Below are 19,236 nucleotides of genomic sequence, written 5' to 3' on the forward strand. Positions count from 1 at the left end.
TGCCGTGTGGGTAAGTAATACTTACCTGAAGCTTGTCCCCTGTGGCCGCTGCCATCTTTAATCTTCAGTGCCTGGCACATCATCCACCAGTAGCCCACGTCAGTGGATGTTTAAGAATGCATCACTGATGTCTACGGACGATCCCACAAGACTGCAAGAGACTCCATAGATATTAAGTGAAACAGTGCTTATTCCAACAGCCATCGCTAGCAACAGTTAGAGGAATTGACAGAGTTTGATGGCGGTAGCTCGGCCTTTTGTCAAGAATTGTCAAACTTTATTGTAAAACAAAGTAGCCCTTACTTTATCTCGTGATACCTTTTCAATGTAATTCCAAACACACTCGATACAAGCCTTTCATAAAGAACGTGTATTTATGAAATGCTCAAAAAAAGTATGACAGAGCCACGTTAAATGATTATTATTAGATTCTCAAATAAAGAATTGGTTTAAAGCTACTAATGTTCTCTAAATTTTGCAATTCATTTATCAGTTTGCCAAAACACACAAAAAAAGAAGGATTACATTTAAAAAAAAAATACATATGACCCATTGTGAATGGAACACACACCAGACTTTATTTACATTAGTACCTATCATTACATTATATATTGTAGCTCAAACTGGACTAAAATTCCACAGTATTGCCATATGTTTATAAAGTAACTATTAGCAAAAAAGACTTGATGCATAGCAGGTAATCTTCTAAAAAATTCAGGATATGGAAAATTTAAATTTTAAATCATGTTATTTATAATTTTTACACTCTGTTGAAAAGCACTGAAGCAAGAACTAGAGTTAAAGAATGGAAATTCCTTTGTGAAATTAAATAAATGCATTAAGCCAGGAACCGCTAATCCCTTAATAGACTTATAGGAAATCGTACACAGTTTGAACAGCAGTAAAACTAAGATGCTTGAGAGGGGAAGAGGAGAAGTTGATTTAAGTAAATTAAGCATTAATCTTTCAGCCTTCATAGTACAGGATTTTAGTGTAAATTAAAAAGAACATTCAGGATAATGGTCCCCAAAGCACTTTTTTTTTTCATTAATCAGTTTAGACTGTGATTTAAAAAATAATAATAATTTTAATTATTTTTGTGCAATTTTTATTCAGGCAAATATAGCAATTTATCTGGCAACTGCAATTTTGAACACCTTGATCAGAAAGGGAATTTTATATGTGACCTTACACAAGATCAAAACGATGATTTTGACTGGACGTTGCAAAGGAATAGTCCTAAAGGAATAAACACAGATCACACACCAGGTAAGAATCATATATGTCTTTTTTGAACTTTATTTTTTTTATTTATTTTTTTGTGGTTGCCTTACATAGAGGCTCTGCTGCAGGTGCTGGAAATATCAGAAAACATTGTAATTCACTGAAAGTGAAAGTGAATAGTATATTTATTCAATATTACATTTGGTGAGCAATTATACGCATAATACTCTCATTTAAAAAAAAGGAAAAACTGTTTTTTTTATTTTTTTAAATAAAAAAGCATTAACGGATCTATTAATCCTTGCCTAACTTCACAATCTGTGATTATATCATAAATATATATATATATATGAACTTGGTGAGATAACTCAGTGGGCTAATGCATCATCAGTAGAAATAGTACCCTTGAGTTGCATGTTCAAATCCTGGCAGGGTAGATGAAATGAGTACCATTAGACTGGGTAATAGTAACAACCCCTGTGTGTTGGGCTAACATCCCCAGGATGTACTTGAAAACCAGAGTTATCTGAATTTACCTTTCCAGGTTAAGTTGTTGTTATATTGTATATTAACCCCTTCAGGACCGCTGACGGTTCAGGACCGCTGACGGTTCAGGACCGTCAGCGGTAAAACGTGCGTTTGGACCGCTGACGGTCCTCAACCGTCATGACGGTCTGGGGCTACTTACCTGATCACCGTCGGTCCCACGGCGGCGATCAGTGCTCCACCCGGTCCAGGGGGGTTGCCTGTCTGCCCGGGCAGTCCCCCCTCGGCAGATCAGGACCCCACGGCCATGTGATCACTCGATCACATGACCGCAATAGGTGTCTGTGTATCTGCCTGCAGGGGTACTGTCTGTGCTGACAGGCAGTCTCCCTGCAAGTGGAAAATAAAAAATAAAGTTAAAAAAATAAAGCAATCAGTGTAAAAACATAATAATATGTATATATATATAATGTCCTACTAAGTGTATTTTTATATTTATATATACGTATATTAATATAAAAATACACTTATATTTAAATTACACACGAATATATACAATATATATAATTACTATATATATGGTATATATATATTATTATAAAATACAAATAATATGTTAATAAAAATAAATAACAAAAAATAAAAATAATTTTTAATAATTATAAAAAAATATTTATATATGCAATTTTATTCTAAGAGTATTTTGATATATATATATATATATATATATATATATTTATATCAAAATACACTTAGAATGTAATGATATATATATCTATGTATAAATAAATAAATAAAACAATACGAAATATACATATGTCCATATACATAATTACATAAATAATTTCATAAATATACACGTAGACGTCAAATATATAAATATGTATATATATTAAAATTCTACATGTGTATTTATGTAATATTTTTACCTAATTAAGTCATTTTAATGATTGCAATTTGAGGGACCTGCCTGCCAACCCAGGCCGAAAGTCCAGATAATTTAATTTGCTAGCACTGTGTTTAACCCTGTAACTTTCTATGACACCCTAAAACCTGTACATGGAGGTACTGTTTTACTCGGGAGACTTCGCTGAACACAAATATTAGTGTTTCAAAACAGTAAAACATATCACAGCGATGATATTGTCAGTGAAACTGAAGTTTTTTGCATTTTTCACACACAAACAGCACTTTCACTGAGGATATTATTGCTGTGATACATTTTACTGTTCTGATACACTAATATTTGTGTTCAGCGAAGTCTCCTGAGTATAACAGTACCCCACATGTAGAGGTTTTATAGTGTTTGTGAAAGTTACAGGGTCAAATATAAGGCTTGATTTTACTTTTTTTTTTATTGAAATTTGTCGGATTGGTTAGGTTGCCTTTGAGAGCGTATGGTAGCCAAGGAATGAGAATTAGCCCCATGATGGCATACCATTTGCAAAAGAAGACAACCCAAGGTATTGCAAATGGGGTATGTTCAGCCTTTTTTAGTAGCCACTTAGTCACAAACACCGGCCAAAGTTAGCGTTTTTTGCATTTTTAACACACAAACAAATATAAATGCTAACTTTGGCCAGTGTTTGTGACTAGGTGGCTACTAAAAAAACTGGACATACCCAATTTTGAATACCCTGGGTTGTCTACTTTAAAAAAATATGTACACGTTAGGTGTGTTTCGGGCATTTATGACAGATAACGGTGTTACAAGGTCACTATTGATACATTTAAAATATATATATATTGAAACAGCAATTTCCTACTTGTATTTATAGGCCTATAACTTGCAAAAAAAAAGCAATAAAGCACGTAAACACTGGGTGTTTTTAAACTCGGGACAAAATTTTGAATCTATTTAGCAGTTTTTTTCATTAGCTTTTGTAGATAAGTAAAAGATTTTTCAAGTAAAAGTCCAAAAACATGTTTTTTTTTAAAAAAATGTCACCATATTTAAATTTTTTTTTAAATACAATATATGACATAATACAAATAATGGTATGTAAAGAAAGCCCCTTTTGTCCTGAAAAAAACAATATATAACTTGTATGGGAACCGTAAATGAGAGAGCGGAAAATTTCAGCTAAACACAAACACCACAAAAGTGTTAAAACTGCTCTGGTCCTTAACGTACAAACATCGCAAAAACAGGCCGATCATTAAGGGGTTAAATCTTGGTCAGTTAAAACATTGTTGTACACCTTTACACCTAATAATATAAATATCTGCTTCCCTTAAATCCTCATGGATTGTTAGCTTGTTTGAACAGGGCTTTCTTTACATTTAAAAAAACACTTTTTATAATTGAAAACATTGCAGAATATGTTGGCGCTATATATATGCAAATAATATTGTTATTTTTATTGTGTATGTCTCTTCAAAGGTTGTGTAACAGCATGCAAGGCTCCTCTTCTTCATGGCCATACACATCACAAAGAACAGAATGTATTTGTGCTTTGCGTATGTGGATCACATACTGGTGTCAGAACTTTAAGTAGAACATTATTTGTCCCTGAGATCTAATTAGGTAGATTTGATTGTAAACCATTTGAGTTTTGACAAAGCTAAGTTTTATCTGTTTACTAACTAAAAAGTCAGAATGTGCCCCAGGATTTCAAAGCTGAATACATATGGGAAATTTACTAAGACAAATGTAATTTAAGAAGGAGAATTGGCATTGCAGTGGTAAATACAGCAACAGCCCAGACAGTGGAGTTGAGTACATTCTAGCATCTAAAATGGAATTTATCAATTAGAAACAAAAGCCGTTCGGAAAAAAACTGAAACTGAGCTTCCCAAAAAAAGGTTTTCTCTGGATTTATTTGATTAGACCTGAAAGTTCAAAGAAAAACTCTCTGTCTTATAAGGTTCCAAAAAAGAACATTCTTTATCTTACGTCTCCCCAAGTACTAATTCCTAAAAAAAAAAAAAAATCAACACTTGTGATCAAGCAGGCAATTATCTATAACAGGAGGAAAATGAAAGGGCAGTTTTCCAGCGTTAGCTGAAGTGGTGAAATCAGGAATCCTACGGGATCTGGAAAGTGTTTAAACACGTGACTCTACCAGAGAGTTTTGTTCAACCACTCCATATGCCTCAATTTGCTAATGTGTTTGAAACTGCTGGGATAACGTTTGATTATTTTCACAATCTTGAAATATTTTACAATCACACTAGGGTTAGTAAAGCCTCAGACCACATTTTCATAGCAACCTGGGCAGTACTTTATAAAACAATAAAGTGCTCCATGAGTGGAGGATCCTTGGGTGTTACTATCCACATGGGGTGTTGATCACATTTGGTGTACGTGTCACGTGAAGTGCCCTAAAACTTGGGAAGGAGAACCAGGTAAGGCAAAACCTTGGGAAGGGGCAAGCCACAGGGTCTCAGCATCTAAATGTTGGCAGGAGAGCACGGTGAAGTGGGAATTGGATATAAACCAATCAATTTATCCATTTTAATGATAGCTTGTTACTGATTATTAATATTATTTATAAAGCGCCAAAATAATAAGAATAAAAACATTAAATATAATATATGTGAGTGTGTGCACTTAAAGGATAAGAATTAAATTACAATGGAACAAACACATTGCAAAAGTGCCAAAAAGTACTTGGTCATAAAGACGCAGTCATCTTGAAAATAAATCTTGGTCATGAAATAGTTAAATGAGTTACAGTGTTAGTAAAACATGAAACGCATGAGACACAAAATGCGTTAAAAAGCAAATCGTACTATGATATTGTGATCACGAACAATATCTTTTTTTTTGTAAAATTTTGAAACCAAAAATTGGAAATTGTTTGCTGAGATTTTTACCTACTTTTTGAACTGGCAGGTATGTATAAAAGATTCATTGCGATGGATGCGATGGACTTTGGAAGGGTATTTCTTTTTAGTCTAAATTACAAAGTTACTACATTTTGTTACAATATATAATTTAGTGAACAATCCTATTTGACAATTTTGGAATATTTCCAGTCTATCAAAATGAGCTGTCAGAATCTATACACCGATTACTGTCCCTTGCTGTTTCCTTCTGAATGTTTTCTGAGCCTGCTGCTAACTTCTCAGTTCTGATGTTGTGGCACTCATTCCATACTCCGTGAAGTTGATTATATCTATACTTTAGGAAAGCATTAGAAGCAAATTACTTTTCTTTTCACGATTTTAAAAGCATATAGACGATTTAAAAATCATTACAAAAATATAATAGAAAAAAAAGTGATGTTCTGTTGGTGTATAATGAAGATACTAGAAAATGATGTAGTTTTCAGGGAATGATAAAAAAGAAGAAATTGTCTAATGCCACAATGCAGAGAAGTCAATGTCACCATTTTATCATGCTAATTGTAAATAGTCCTTCAAAGAATTGCCTTGCTTTGAAGTTTAGGAGATTCAGAAATACAACAGAAGTAGTGGCTTTAAATAAAGACATTTATTGAATACATTGATGTTTGCCGTTGGCAATGATACCATTATAAATAGTAACTGGAGGAATGTTTCAATACTTTGGTTAAAGATTCTTTTTTTCGCTTCAACCACAATTCGGCTTTTACAAAAAGATTGCAAAAATTCTTCTTTCAAGTGTTCTCAGAATAAATATGAAACACAATAACATGTGTGGTATTGTTTTATTAAGGGATATACTGTTTAAAAGATTAGCTCATCTGTTGTATCAAGGGCCTCCTGATGCTACTTACAAATCTCTTGTAGCTGTGTCTCGAATAACAGAACAGCAGTGTTTTGTAATATGATTGTAGATTATCCCACCCTCCAAGGTGGAAAAGAAACATTCAAGCAGAGTATAAAGGTGGTTTATAAATTACTTTAATAAGCACATATGGGCAAGACATTGGGTGATCCTTGCTGATAAAGGATCAGTGTTACAGCTAGAAAGTATTACCTTGTCTGACTTGTTCCGGAGGTAATGCCAACTTCAAGAAGATTTGGACAATTTTCATTGTTTTTGTGGATTAAATATTGTTGGGGCTCTTTTTTCCAAACAGTGAGTGGAAGTGTATTAGCAAAATACTTTAAAAATCTACACCAAAAGTTCAGAGCTACAAAATATATCCAAGTTGCCATTGTTTTACAACAAAGATGTTTCAGTCCACGTAGTGAGTTAAAAATTAACAACACATTAGGAACCTCACAGATATATACAAAATGTAAATGAACTCCAGATGTCAGTTTTTAAGATGGTGGCCCTCCACTGACATAAATAGAGGGGCATTGGAATATAAATGGAGGTTGGCATAGCTGATGAATGGCAGCATCAGAGGGATGTCATAGAGGTGGGCAGAAATTAGGTCAAAATCAGAGAATAGGGCATAGGGTGCATTTCTGGTCTTTAGAGTGGTTGGGTTAATGCAAGATTGTAGGAAAAAAATCATAAATGGAAGCAAGCCAAGGTCAGAATTGCAGAGATATAGAGAAATGAGAAAACTAGCCAAAGTTACTAGAGATACTCAGAATCAATGAAACAAGTCATGGTCTATACCAGAAGTCAGAAATATAGGAAAACTGCGCTAATGGAGTCACAATGGAAACCACAACAGGGCAAAAACACTATTTAAATAATTATTGTTTGTAAATATGATTTTTATTGTCGATAATGCAGAGAAACTCAAGCATAACAAGTTGGTAGGGAGACACACAGGTCTCAGGCATAGTTTCATATATCAATGCATCTGGTGTGATGCCATATTCCTACGGGCTCGCAGGCCGCGTTATCAGTGGGTCGTTGTTCAGTTCGCTTGCCACCCTCATCCCATAGCATTTTCATTAACACTATAATTCCCCTTATCTAATACGTATTCCTGTGATCTGGATGTTATGTACCTTCTGTCAGGGTAGATAGGTTTATCTGGTCGTAAGATGTGAATCTCTGTCCCAGTATTCCCTTGGGTACGTGCATTTATTGGTGCTGTCCCCCAGGCGTGATTTGTGCCCCGGGACCCTGTCTTATGGTAGGTTCCTTTTTGGCCTGTGGGAATTATTCGCAGCGACCTAGATGTCAGGTTTGTGTGTTCCCTTTATGAGCATTGCTTTTTGATATATGTGTGCGTTACTTTGGTTCGTGTTCGTGTGGTCTTTCCTATTTCCTGTGGTCTCCCTCCCCTTGTCCCTTTTGTCTAGTAGTGCGTGTTAGTTATTGCTTCCGTCTAGTTTGCATTTTTCTTGGTAGTCATCATTCGGGTAGTATGCAGTGTTCACGTGTGTGGCCTTGTCTAAATTTTGTGTGATTGCCTATTTGGGTTAATTGCTCGTGGAGTTAGTCGGAACATGTCATTATTATGTTTGTTTGTTCGATCTAGTATTGGCGCGGTTGACTCCTAGTTTCAGTTCCTGTGTCGATCAGTGTGTGTCAGTGGATGTCTGCTTCTCAAGCTATACATGTGTTGTAAGTGTAACGTGGGGCCCTGTGGGTCGTGGTGTCCCTATGTTTCTCGTGATGTGTTATTGTGTTGTGTCCTACTGTGTCCGTGGTAGGTCTTCTTATTTCTGAGGAACTTTTGTGTATCAGATCACCTCACGTGTCTCCTCCTAATCCACGGCGGTATCATGGGTTTCGTTCTCTCTTGGGTCTTGCCCAGTGTTGTGTTTGCGTTTGTGTGTTGCCCCTAGTCGGGTCAGGGGGGGAAGGGGGACAGTGGGGAGTGTGATTGTGAAGCTGAGGTGTGCGGGTCACCCTCCCGGCACGCTCTGCCTTGTGCCGTTCCGGATGTCGAAGCTATCCGTAAGGGCCCCATTCACTCTGACTCTTGCATTCGGTTGACTGTAGAGCGCGGTGATCCATGCCAGCATACCACATCCCATGCCCGTCATGCGTAATGTCTCCGTCATGAAGTTCCAGTCTACTCTGTCGAAGGCTTTCTCAGCGTCTGTGGAAAGCAAGAGTAGTTTCGTCTTTGTTTGCTATTTCATTATTTCATTTCATTAAAAGACAAATAGAGGCATGCCAGCATTTGAGAGGGGAAACATAAAGTGCCATGGCATTCAAAGAAGGAAGGTAAAGAGAGAATGGTAATGAGGAAGTGGATAAGGCAGACTGGCTAGGGAAGGAATATGAGACTGATTGAAGGAATAGAGACTGTGATGGTGGGGAGACTGGTTGAATGGTGGAGTGGTAAACAGAATTGGGAGTGGTAGAGCCCAGAAGCTGTGGCATACTCAGGACAAGGTGATCCAGTTAAACCATGTATTTATTATTACATTTATTATGCAAAGTTACATTTTTAACCAAATTATCTAAGTACCATGAATTCCTGTATTCCTTCTCTACATTGGTTATCACACTCTATTGTTACTGATTCTCTATTTTTTTTTATAGTTGTTAGGGCCAGGGGATGGCTAATCTTTTCATCTTATATAATTAATAAAGAAACATAGGATCAGAAGGAAATAAGCTAAATTAGACAAGATTATTACAGTCATTATGTTTTTAAGTCATTAAGTCATTAAGTAAGAAGGAAAATCCTTCAAGAATATTTTAGGGATAAGGCAGATCATTTATTTTTTGAGGGGTGCATATAGGGATTTGTGGACCCCTAGCCATGGGGACTGGGCTTCATATTTAGGAACAGGGGAATTGGGCATTCCCTGGTCCTATTACTTATTACCCATCATGTATTATAAGTAGCATCTTTCATTCCACTTGCAGTATTATAAATTTGAGCAAGGCATCACTTTGCTTTCTTTTGTGACACTAAAAAGTTTAACATGGTGCTACTCACTAGTGAGTTAATGTGCCTGGCATTACCATCTATAAAATGACTCACCATGTGTAATGAAGTCCATGGCTCCCATGGAGTGGTTTTACTAAGATTGGAAACCTTTACTTTTTGCCATTGCCAGCAAATAACACCAACAACTCAATGGAAAATATTCTACAACTTTTGTCCAACACCAAAAAAATAAGAGCTTCGGGTTAAAATCAACCATATAGTCCTTGGTATTAAAAGTCATGTTTTCTGACCCTTTGAAGCACGTTTGCATAATCTAATCTTACTTGAGATATTCTAGACCTAGATTCTTTCCACAGTTTCCGCACACTGTGAGTCTTCCTATTCCTATAGTTATATTAAATGTATGCAGAACTTCCAATGCTCAAAGCTTTAAATAACTGTATCTTCCTTTTTCCGTGGACCTCTTATAACAGATTTAATTTCATTCTGAGTATCCAAAATATATTCTTCCCAACAAGCACTGACATCAAACTCTAAAGGGACTCTATAGTCACCAACTTTAGCTTAATGAAGCAGTTTTGGTGTATAGATCATATCCCTGCAGTCTCGCTGATCAATTCTCTGCCTTTTACCAGTTAAATCACTTTGTTTATGCAGCACAAGGCACACCTCCCTGCATGTGCCTTACAAAGTCTTCCTAAATACTTCCTGTAAAGAGTCATCTAATGTTCACACTTCCTTTATTGCAAATTATGTTTAATTTGGAATTTCTTATCTCCTGCTCTGTTAATAGCTTTCTAGAAACTTCATAATTAACGTTCAATTTACAGAGCAGGAGATAACCATTTTAAAAGTAAGTCACACCTGACTGAAAATGAAACCATTGTGTTTTAGCACAGTTTGTGTCAGTCACAGACAGGAAAGGTATGGCTAGAGCTGCATACACAGAAACAAAAGTGATTTAACTAAGAAATGGCAATGAATTGAGCAGTGAGACCTCAAAAGCATTATCTATACACCAAAACTGCTTAATTAAGCTAAAGTTGTTTTGGTGACTATAGTGACCCTTTAATGCAACAATTATTTCTTATATGAAAATCCCCTACTAAATGAAATTAAAAAGATAATGTGTAATACTTGGACAGCTAAAATGTATCCCCTCGGGATGTACTCCATCATACAAAGTAGTCTAATTTACAAGATTCTCAAACAACATTTAATGTATGTCTCAATTATTTTCTACGTGTTATTTACTAATATTTAACACCTTGTTTTGTTTTAAGGAAGTGGGCAATATTTCCTGTATGCCAACTCATCTAGGCAGCAAGAAGGGGACTCTGCAAGAATATTCACAACAAACCTTTTCAATGCGACTGAAGAGCATTGTAGAGTGCGCTTTTGGTATTATATAGATGGACCTCCAGAGTCGGGAATACTAAAGGTACCGTGTGCAAATTATATAGACATCATTTTCTTTCATATAAAGATGATAAGTTTGTCAGTTAAAATGCCCTTTATTATACAGAAGGAGGTTATACTGGTGTTCCACTTTATCCCAGCAGGAATAATCTCTTAGAAGAACACATTATTTTTCATATAAAAAAGAACCATGCAATTTAGGTGTTCTTGGGTGTTTGAAAACTCTTTTCACTGAGCGGAGGAGTATTTTTCGTAAAGCTAGAAACATAACCATGGATTTTTTTTTTTTTATTACATAGAAACATAGAATGTGACGGCAGATAAGAACCATTCGGCTAATCTAGTCTGCCCAATTTTCTAAATACTTTCATTAGTCCCTGGCCTTATCTTATAGTTAGGATAGCCTTATGCCTATCCTACACATGCTTAAACTCCTTCACTGTGTTAACCTCTACCACTTCAGCTGGAAGGCTATTCCATGCATCCACTACCATTCATCAAAGGTTATGTTGCTATCTTCAAGAAAAATACTCCTACGCTCAGTAAAAAGAGCTTTCAGCCACCCAAGAACACCTAAATTGCATGAAACATTGCTTATTTCTTAGTGAAACTGTCATATTTTTGCTGTTATCTCACAAATATCACAGGACCTACCACAAGTTCCACTGTTTCTATTTATTATTCTAGAAGTAAAATAATTGCACTTAAAATATATATATATTTTTTTATTAGTAGTTGCAGTTTTCACACCTGAGGCCATAGGCATTCTCATTTTAATTTAATTTCAAAGACCTCACTTGGGTCAGCTACTTCATCTCATGACCTGCTTTCTTGGATGCACGTCAACTGAAAGTGTTGCAAATGTACAGGGCTTACGATGTGTGTGCTGGTAAAATGTATGATACTAGATGTCAATCATTTTTTGCTGCCATGGTACAGCTTAAAGAGTGATATGGAAGAAATAATGAGAAGAGTAATATACTTAGGGGCTTGTGAACTAAGTTCTAGTTATCTGTCTCTTAAATAGAATCGAAAAGTGTATTCGTGACCTTAGTGTTAATAACCCATTTTAGGCCCCGGATCCCTTTTGCCCACACCCCCCAGCCCCCATAAAAAAACAGCTATGTGAGGGTCTGCCGGTGCTGGCTCCCCATCCGCTCCAATTCCTAGGCTAAGATCACCTCAGCCAATCCTGGGAGGCTTTTGTGCATTCACGACAAAACACCGCTTTGCGCCAATCAGCATCTCCTAATTGACTCAGTGCATCTCTATGGAAAAAGTTAATTGTCTCTGTGCAGATTTTAAGTGTCCCTAGGCAGTTATGTAAACACTGCCTTTTCTCTGAAAAGGCAGTGCTCACATTGAAAAGTCAGGCAGGGACAGACTATAGACACAAGAACAAAAACATTAAGCTGTAGATGTTCTGCCGACTATAGTTTCCCTTTTAATGAAGCTGAACGTGACCTCTAATTGAAGGTTTTGACTAGTTGGCTGCTGATATGAACATTGTCAATGTTGGTAAAGATGCTATCTTTTTTGGAGTGAGAATCCCATGGCTGGTCTATTACATAAATGAAAAAAACATGTGAGAAGAAGAAATTAATCTTTATATTATGTTACGTCCAGCTACAAGATTAAACAGAGGATGCATTATATTACATGACTCAGATGACAGAAGCAAAATGAGTTTAAAACAGGCTAGTGATATACATTAAAACGAGTTAGAAGAAAATATCTTAAAAAATCTCAATCTATCGATCTTTTGATTAATGGTTTATTTTTACTACAGCGAGCCATAGTCACTGTCTTTCATAACAACTCTCGTGATTCTCAACCTTTTTCACAATTGTCATAACGTATTGACTTGTTCCGTAGTTATTGTCTCTGTTTGTTTAAGTATTTGCTGTTTACCATCACATTAATGTGTCAGTAATGCGCGAGACAGTGACAAAATGGATTGTGCAGCCTTTTGCCTTCTGCGACTTTTCAAAGTCATCCATATTTTTATGATTGGTTTGCATGCGGCATGAAGGGTATCCTTTATCGCAAGACTGATTGTTTTTTTCATCAGCATAATTTGTTGTCTGGTTGAAGGCAGCTATGCCATCAATCAGAATATGCTGTTACACGTACTCAAGATAATGGTAAGCCACATAACGTGTTATTAGTTTCTGTTATGCATTCATTTAAGTGTTTATGTGAGAGACTATATTACTGTGTATAAAATCTCCATCTCCCAGACACACGCATACACACACACACACAAACACGCACACACACAGACACACACACACACACACACAAACACGCACACTAACAGACACACACACATACCCTGGATAGTATATATAAACAAATAAACAAATTAATAGTAATAACTGGTGAGATAGCTTAGTAGGTTGATGAGCAAATTATAGGAGCTGTTCAACAATTCTACCGGATGTAGGTTTTTACAAAATACATTTCTTTACAGGACTAACTTGGCATTGATAAAAGAAAAAAATCATTGTTCGGTAATTTTGATTATATGCAGTAAGACTCAGTAGCCTGTCATTTTGGGCTGCCAATTTTCCCATTTTTTTATTTTTCTCTCCCATTTGTCTGCATACCCCATTCACTATCCTTACACCATTATAGGACCTATCACAAGTTGTGTTTTTTTTTATGCATGTAGCGTAAATTCTGTTTGATCACAATCAAACCAATAGGATTATTTTCCACAAATGCTTTTGTATGTCTTCATATATATTACTGCTTTATTTGACTGAAAACCAGGGCAAATTTATGTATGTAACATTATGTAACGTTATAAAATTGACCAAAAAATACATGATATTCCATTGTATTTTTTTCTTGACAGGTACATGTGGATAGCAGTTATGGATTAAATATTATTTTATGGTCGAAGACTGAGAGCAAAAGAAAGAGTTGGACATATGCTAGTGTAATCCTTTCTAACAGCAATCCTTTCAGAGTGGTGTTTGAAGCTCAAGTAGGGAGGGATAGATATACAGGAATTGCTATTGATGATATCACCTTTACACCAGAGTGTTACTTTGGAGGTAAGTTTTTTTAAATTTTCTAAAAAAAATTATTATTGGTTTATTTTGTTTTGTTTTGTTTTGCACAAATTTTCCTATCCACGTCAGTAAACAATCAGTGCACTCACTTTTTAACATGCAGCATTTAATAGTTACTCCAAGCACCATGACCACTTGGGTGATGTGAAGTTGTCATGGTGGTTGGAGTCCGTATGTTCAGAATTTTGCTATGAAATTATGCACATACAGAGTTTAACCTCTTTGCTGTTGGAGTGGTAACTCCTCCTCCGGCAGCATTATTGGCGTTATTGGGGCATCATTAGCCAGCCTGGAGCAAAGGTTTCAGTCTGGCCAATGTCAATTTTGTGCATATTTCTATGCACAGAGTGTCATTCATTGGCTGAGACCAGTCAGCTGACACTTTCAGCCAACAAATGGGTGACCGAATCAGCGATCCGGATTCTGCAGCTCTGCAGAAGGCACATGTGCGTCAAGCGTCAAGATCCAGGTAACAGGTCAAACCACTGCAAAACAGTTTGCCCCATTACAAAGAATGGTCCCATCATACCACCAGGCATCATAACCACTACAGTGGACTGTACTGATTATGTTACTTGGAGTTACCTTTTAATCTATCCTATTCTGATTACTCCTCCAATGCATCTCTGTAGGAAACTTTCAAAGTCTTAATGCAGCGAGTGGAGAACTGGGACAGAACTATAGAACTATTAAGTGAAATCCATAGGTTCTGTGGGTATAAAAAACCATCATAGGGTAATATATCTTAATACAAGTACAATAGTATAAAACTTGGAAAAACTCACAATATTTAGAGCCTTTCTGAGTTGGCTCTAAACTTTAGAAGCAGATACATCAATCAGATGTGGGTTTGAGGATTTGGGTCCCTTGGAAGATATCAGAAGTCTTCTTTCTTTTGAAAATCAGGAACCAGGTTGCCAAATGAATAAAAGGTAAGTACTTTTATTGAAACAATATAAAATAAAAATAGAATAAAACAAAGCACAACGCGTTTCGACCTAATGCAGTAGGTCTTACTCAGGTGCATATCATGTAACTTATACCACAACCTTCTTATATACATAAAATTAAATTAAATTACAAACATTAGGAGCTGTGGATTGATAGTCCGTCCTCTTTGCCATATATGGAGTGTTTCCGGCAATCTTCTGAATATGTCCGCCTCCTCCAAGATGTCCGCCGTACTGTTGTTCTCTATGAAGGTACATCTGACCTTCCAAAGATGGCCGCGCGTCTATGCCGTACTTTTTACTCATTTGCAATAAAAGTACTTACCTTTTATTCATTTGCAATAAAAGTACTTACCTTTTATTCATTTGGCAACCTGGTTCCTGATTTTCAAAAGAAAGAAGACTTCTGATATCTTCCAAGGGACCCAAATCCTCAAATCCACATCTGATTGGTGTATCTGCTTCTAAAGTTTAGAGACAACTCAGAAAGGCTTTAAATATTGTGAGTTTTTCCAAGTTTTATACTATTGTATTTGTATTAAGATATATTACCCTATGATGGTTTTTTATACCCACAGAACCTAGGGATTTCACTTAATACAAGGATATCATCTACTGTATGAGCAATCACCATATTCCCTGTCGTTTTATTTCTGTATGTTAGTGTTATTCAGTGACTATACACTTTGGTGATTCTCTGTATGCTGCACTGGTTTTACATATTATATTTTAATAGTTTTAGCTCCATCTTTTACCTCTGTTTTTTATTTGGTACTGTTTGCCCAATGTCCACACTAGCAGTGAGCAAAGAAATAGCTAAAAAACTCTTGGCGGTGTGAGGCTTATCAATGTGGAGGCAGGACAGTTCCTGCTAGGCAGCACATTCAAAAGTAAAAAAAAAAAAAAATGAAGGTATAATACCCCACAAATCACAAAAATAACGACAGAAAAATAAACTGCACTCTGATTGGCTAGCTTATAAACCCTGGGTCAAATTTCAAAGAACTGGAAAGACTTTATGAAGGCCTATCCCATCTTGAAATGTCAGATTTCCGATTTATTCATTCCGATTATTTTTAACAGTTGTGTCTTGTGTGCCCTGTCCACCCCTATTATTTGGTTTAAGGCCCCACCAGAAGCCCACAGGTAGGAGCAGGGGGGAACCATTGCCAAATCACCCCAATGTAATTTACAGGCCCTAACCCCATTGGTGAGCAGCCATTTTATTTATTATTAACACTTTTCAATGTAGAGCCTGGATAGCAAGGGCTTTTCAGATGCCACATGTTAAACCCTCATATTACCAATGTTTTTTTTTGCCAATGGGCAAATAGTTCAGATTATAATAAGCTGTGTTTGGATTTCAGTCAGCCGGCTGTGTTCAGTCTGGATGAAATAAAGAATAAACGTAGTCGCATTTGGGACCACTTGTTTGACTGGTGCTATAAAGAGTGCTGATTGCAATCTCTGGTGTTAGTTTTAATTGGGTGACTAAAAACACATAGCAGTTTTAACCTCATCTCATTAAAACCCCCTTCTGCTAATTGTAAGTGTGGCATTTCAGAGTAAGCTGTCATCTTCCTGCCTGTATAGGTCTCACACAGTGCTAATCAATTTCATGTTCACTGAAAGGGAGGGATGTCAAACTATTTTCCCTCTCTATTACACAATACAGGAGGTTATGGAAGTGCTGTTGAGGAATGTGTGTAGGTTTTGAGCAAGAATGGAAATGAGACCTGGCACAGTGATCAATCAAATGTCTACTGATAGTAGAAATACAAGTGCTGGTGCGGTGGCTTGCGGTAGTCCAACAGGTGGATTACTGTGCTTGGGAGTTTCATTTACAGAAAGGGGGCCTGGGGGACAAGACAAAGACAGACTAATTGGCTGACATACATACAACAATAGAGACAGACAGATATGTTGCACTGTACTCACTGTGTGTCTGCTTGTGGGACTCATCTTTCTCTTCAACAAGCTACATGACTTTAGCATGTAAAATAAAATATTTTATCATGCAAATAAAATACAGCGTGTTAATCGGGCCCAAACCAAATGCATTAAATTTGTGTCTGTGCCCAGAGTATGCCTCTAAGGAATAGATTTGATTTGATATATAGGAAGTTAAATATTGTGAGAGGCACAGAATACAATTCTTGCTTTTTTTTCGCATAATATATATTTTAGAATTTTGCTTTTGAATGACATTTATTGTATGACATTTAAGAACATATATCCATCCATGCATCTATCCATCCATCTATTCATCCGCTTCTATAGATTTAATAACTAATACTGTAGATCAGGGGTAGGCAACCTTTGTCACTTCACAAGTCGAGGTCTACATCTACCATAAAGCTCGTACAGTTATAATGTTGGCAAAGCATCAGGGGTGATGTAGTCCATAACATCTGGAGTGCCGAAGATTACCTACCCCGGCTGTAGGTGAATTTAAATAGTCAGTAAGGTATAAATTGTGACTGAAATCTTTGACAGCTTATGTCGCCATATATAACACTATTCAAATTCCTATTTTATTCTGCTGTGTTTATTGTCATTTTTGTATTGTAAGTACTAATGCATTTATAATGAATTGGGCAATAATCCAGTGTTGACATTTGATTTGCTAATAAAAGAAATCGAATTTTTGTAGATTTACAACTTACATTCAATTTTCTGTCATTATTTAAATCCAGTTTGTTAGTATTCCATGTACATATGTATGAATAATGAACTTAATTTGTGAACTCTCCTGAAAGTAGCAGGAGACACTGCATGTCAGAAGAGGCAATGGGCAATTATAAAACCAATTAGATTCTCATGTATTAAACTATTGGATGTATGCAATTTATTCAATGCAAACTGGACCAATGACAAAAAAAAAATTCTGATTTATATTGCCTACTGATTCAATTTACCATTCTGGGAAAATAGTCATAATTGTATTATAATAGTATGAATGATAGAAAATATTGATACATATGAATACATTGGGGATGAAAATTTTCTCCATAGTTACCTTTTGTTATACCTCACTTAGTATCCTCTGTGAGTCCCGATCTGCCACTGTGGACAGTATTTCTTCTCTCTGCCCAGACCAGTCCACAATATTATTATTAATGGTATTTATAAAGCACCAACATCTTCCACAGCGCTGTGCAGACTGTGTGAAAGACAGTACAGAATAGACAAACCTTGCCTGTGAGCTGAGAACCAGCATTTACAGTTCTTTCTTACATAGTACTAAGCTAGTTGGCACAGGAGTCTACAATATGAAAGTTATGATGGTGTAACGGATCACCTGGCACCCCGACTGGGCACCTTCATTAACGGATGCTTTCTAGCTGACGTCGAGGACTATAAGCACCGCACCAGACACCACAACCACAGCAGACTCCACAACCGCCGTAGCTTAACTGGAATCTCACCATCTTCCTTCCACCCTGGACCAACTTCTGACATCCAGGACCGTGTGGGAGAGACCTCTCCTCCAGGAGAGTGTTACAGGAACAGCTCTTCAAAGAACTAAGTGATTAGAGCCCAAAGTATAGCAATCCCCAGTGTGATTATAGCAGTTCCCCTCCAATCACAAGACAAGAATACGTGTTGAGGGTCAAACAGGATCAAAAAGTTTAATGGCACACACTGGTCTTTTATACAACTTATACAGCAAAGGTGACGCCCAGGTGGACCTAGTTGGGCACCGAATACAAAACATACAAGCCAATGAAACCAGGTTTACATTCAGAAACTCCCATACAGTGTACACAATCCCTCCCCTCTGCCTGTGATACAATTAACGAAGACAATGGACTAACTCAATTAACTCTAAGCAGAAAAAAACATACATTTTTATAAAGTCTTGAAAACACCCCAAAATACCACATATCCTCCAATAGCACTGATCTGGGTGAAAAACATATGCAAAAATTACCCAGATCAGATAAGGGGTTACAGTTTTTTATGGAAGTTTCATGCCCGAAACAGTTCCATAAAATCGCGGCTAAGTGCCGCTGGAGGACCATGCCGAAAATAGTTCATGCTGAAAATAGTTCCAGGGCATTCGCGGCTAAGTCCCCCTGAAGTTTATTTGCGGTTTTAGCCCATGCGAACAAGATGACCGCCACCACGTGTTCGAATGTCGAATGGCGGCCAAATGTTTCGAAGAACCAAATGTTTAAAGGGACACTATAGTCACCTGAACAACTTTAGCTTAATGAAGCAGTTTTGGTGTATATAACATGCCCCTGCAGCCTTACTGCTCAATCCTCTGCCATTTAGGAGTTAAATCCCTTTGTTTATGAACCCTAGTTACACCTCCCTGCATGTGACTTGCACAGCCTTCCATAAACACTTCCTGTAAAGAGAGCCCTATTTAGGCTTTCT

The 19,236-nt window shown here is 36.7% G+C and overlaps 1 protein-coding gene across 1 annotated transcript in view; it reads left to right on the forward strand.

The window, feature by feature from the left end:
- MALRD1 (MAM and LDL receptor class A domain containing 1) overlaps positions 1-19,236 on the forward strand; it is a 293,099-nt gene that overhangs the window by 203,030 nt on the left and 70,833 nt on the right. The window contains exons 27-29 of the mRNA XM_063453142.1: positions 1,117-1,269; positions 10,685-10,842; positions 13,681-13,882. Of these exons, the coding sequence (XP_063309212.1) occupies positions 1,117-1,269; positions 10,685-10,842; positions 13,681-13,882 (513 nt within the window). The remainder of the gene's footprint in view (positions 1-1,116; positions 1,270-10,684; positions 10,843-13,680; positions 13,883-19,236) is intronic.

The sequence above is a fragment of the Pelobates fuscus genome, chromosome 4 (genome assembly GCF_036172605.1).
Source record: "Pelobates fuscus isolate aPelFus1 chromosome 4, aPelFus1.pri, whole genome shotgun sequence".
In the NCBI taxonomy this organism is placed as follows: Eukaryota; Metazoa; Chordata; class Amphibia; order Anura; family Pelobatidae; genus Pelobates; species Pelobates fuscus.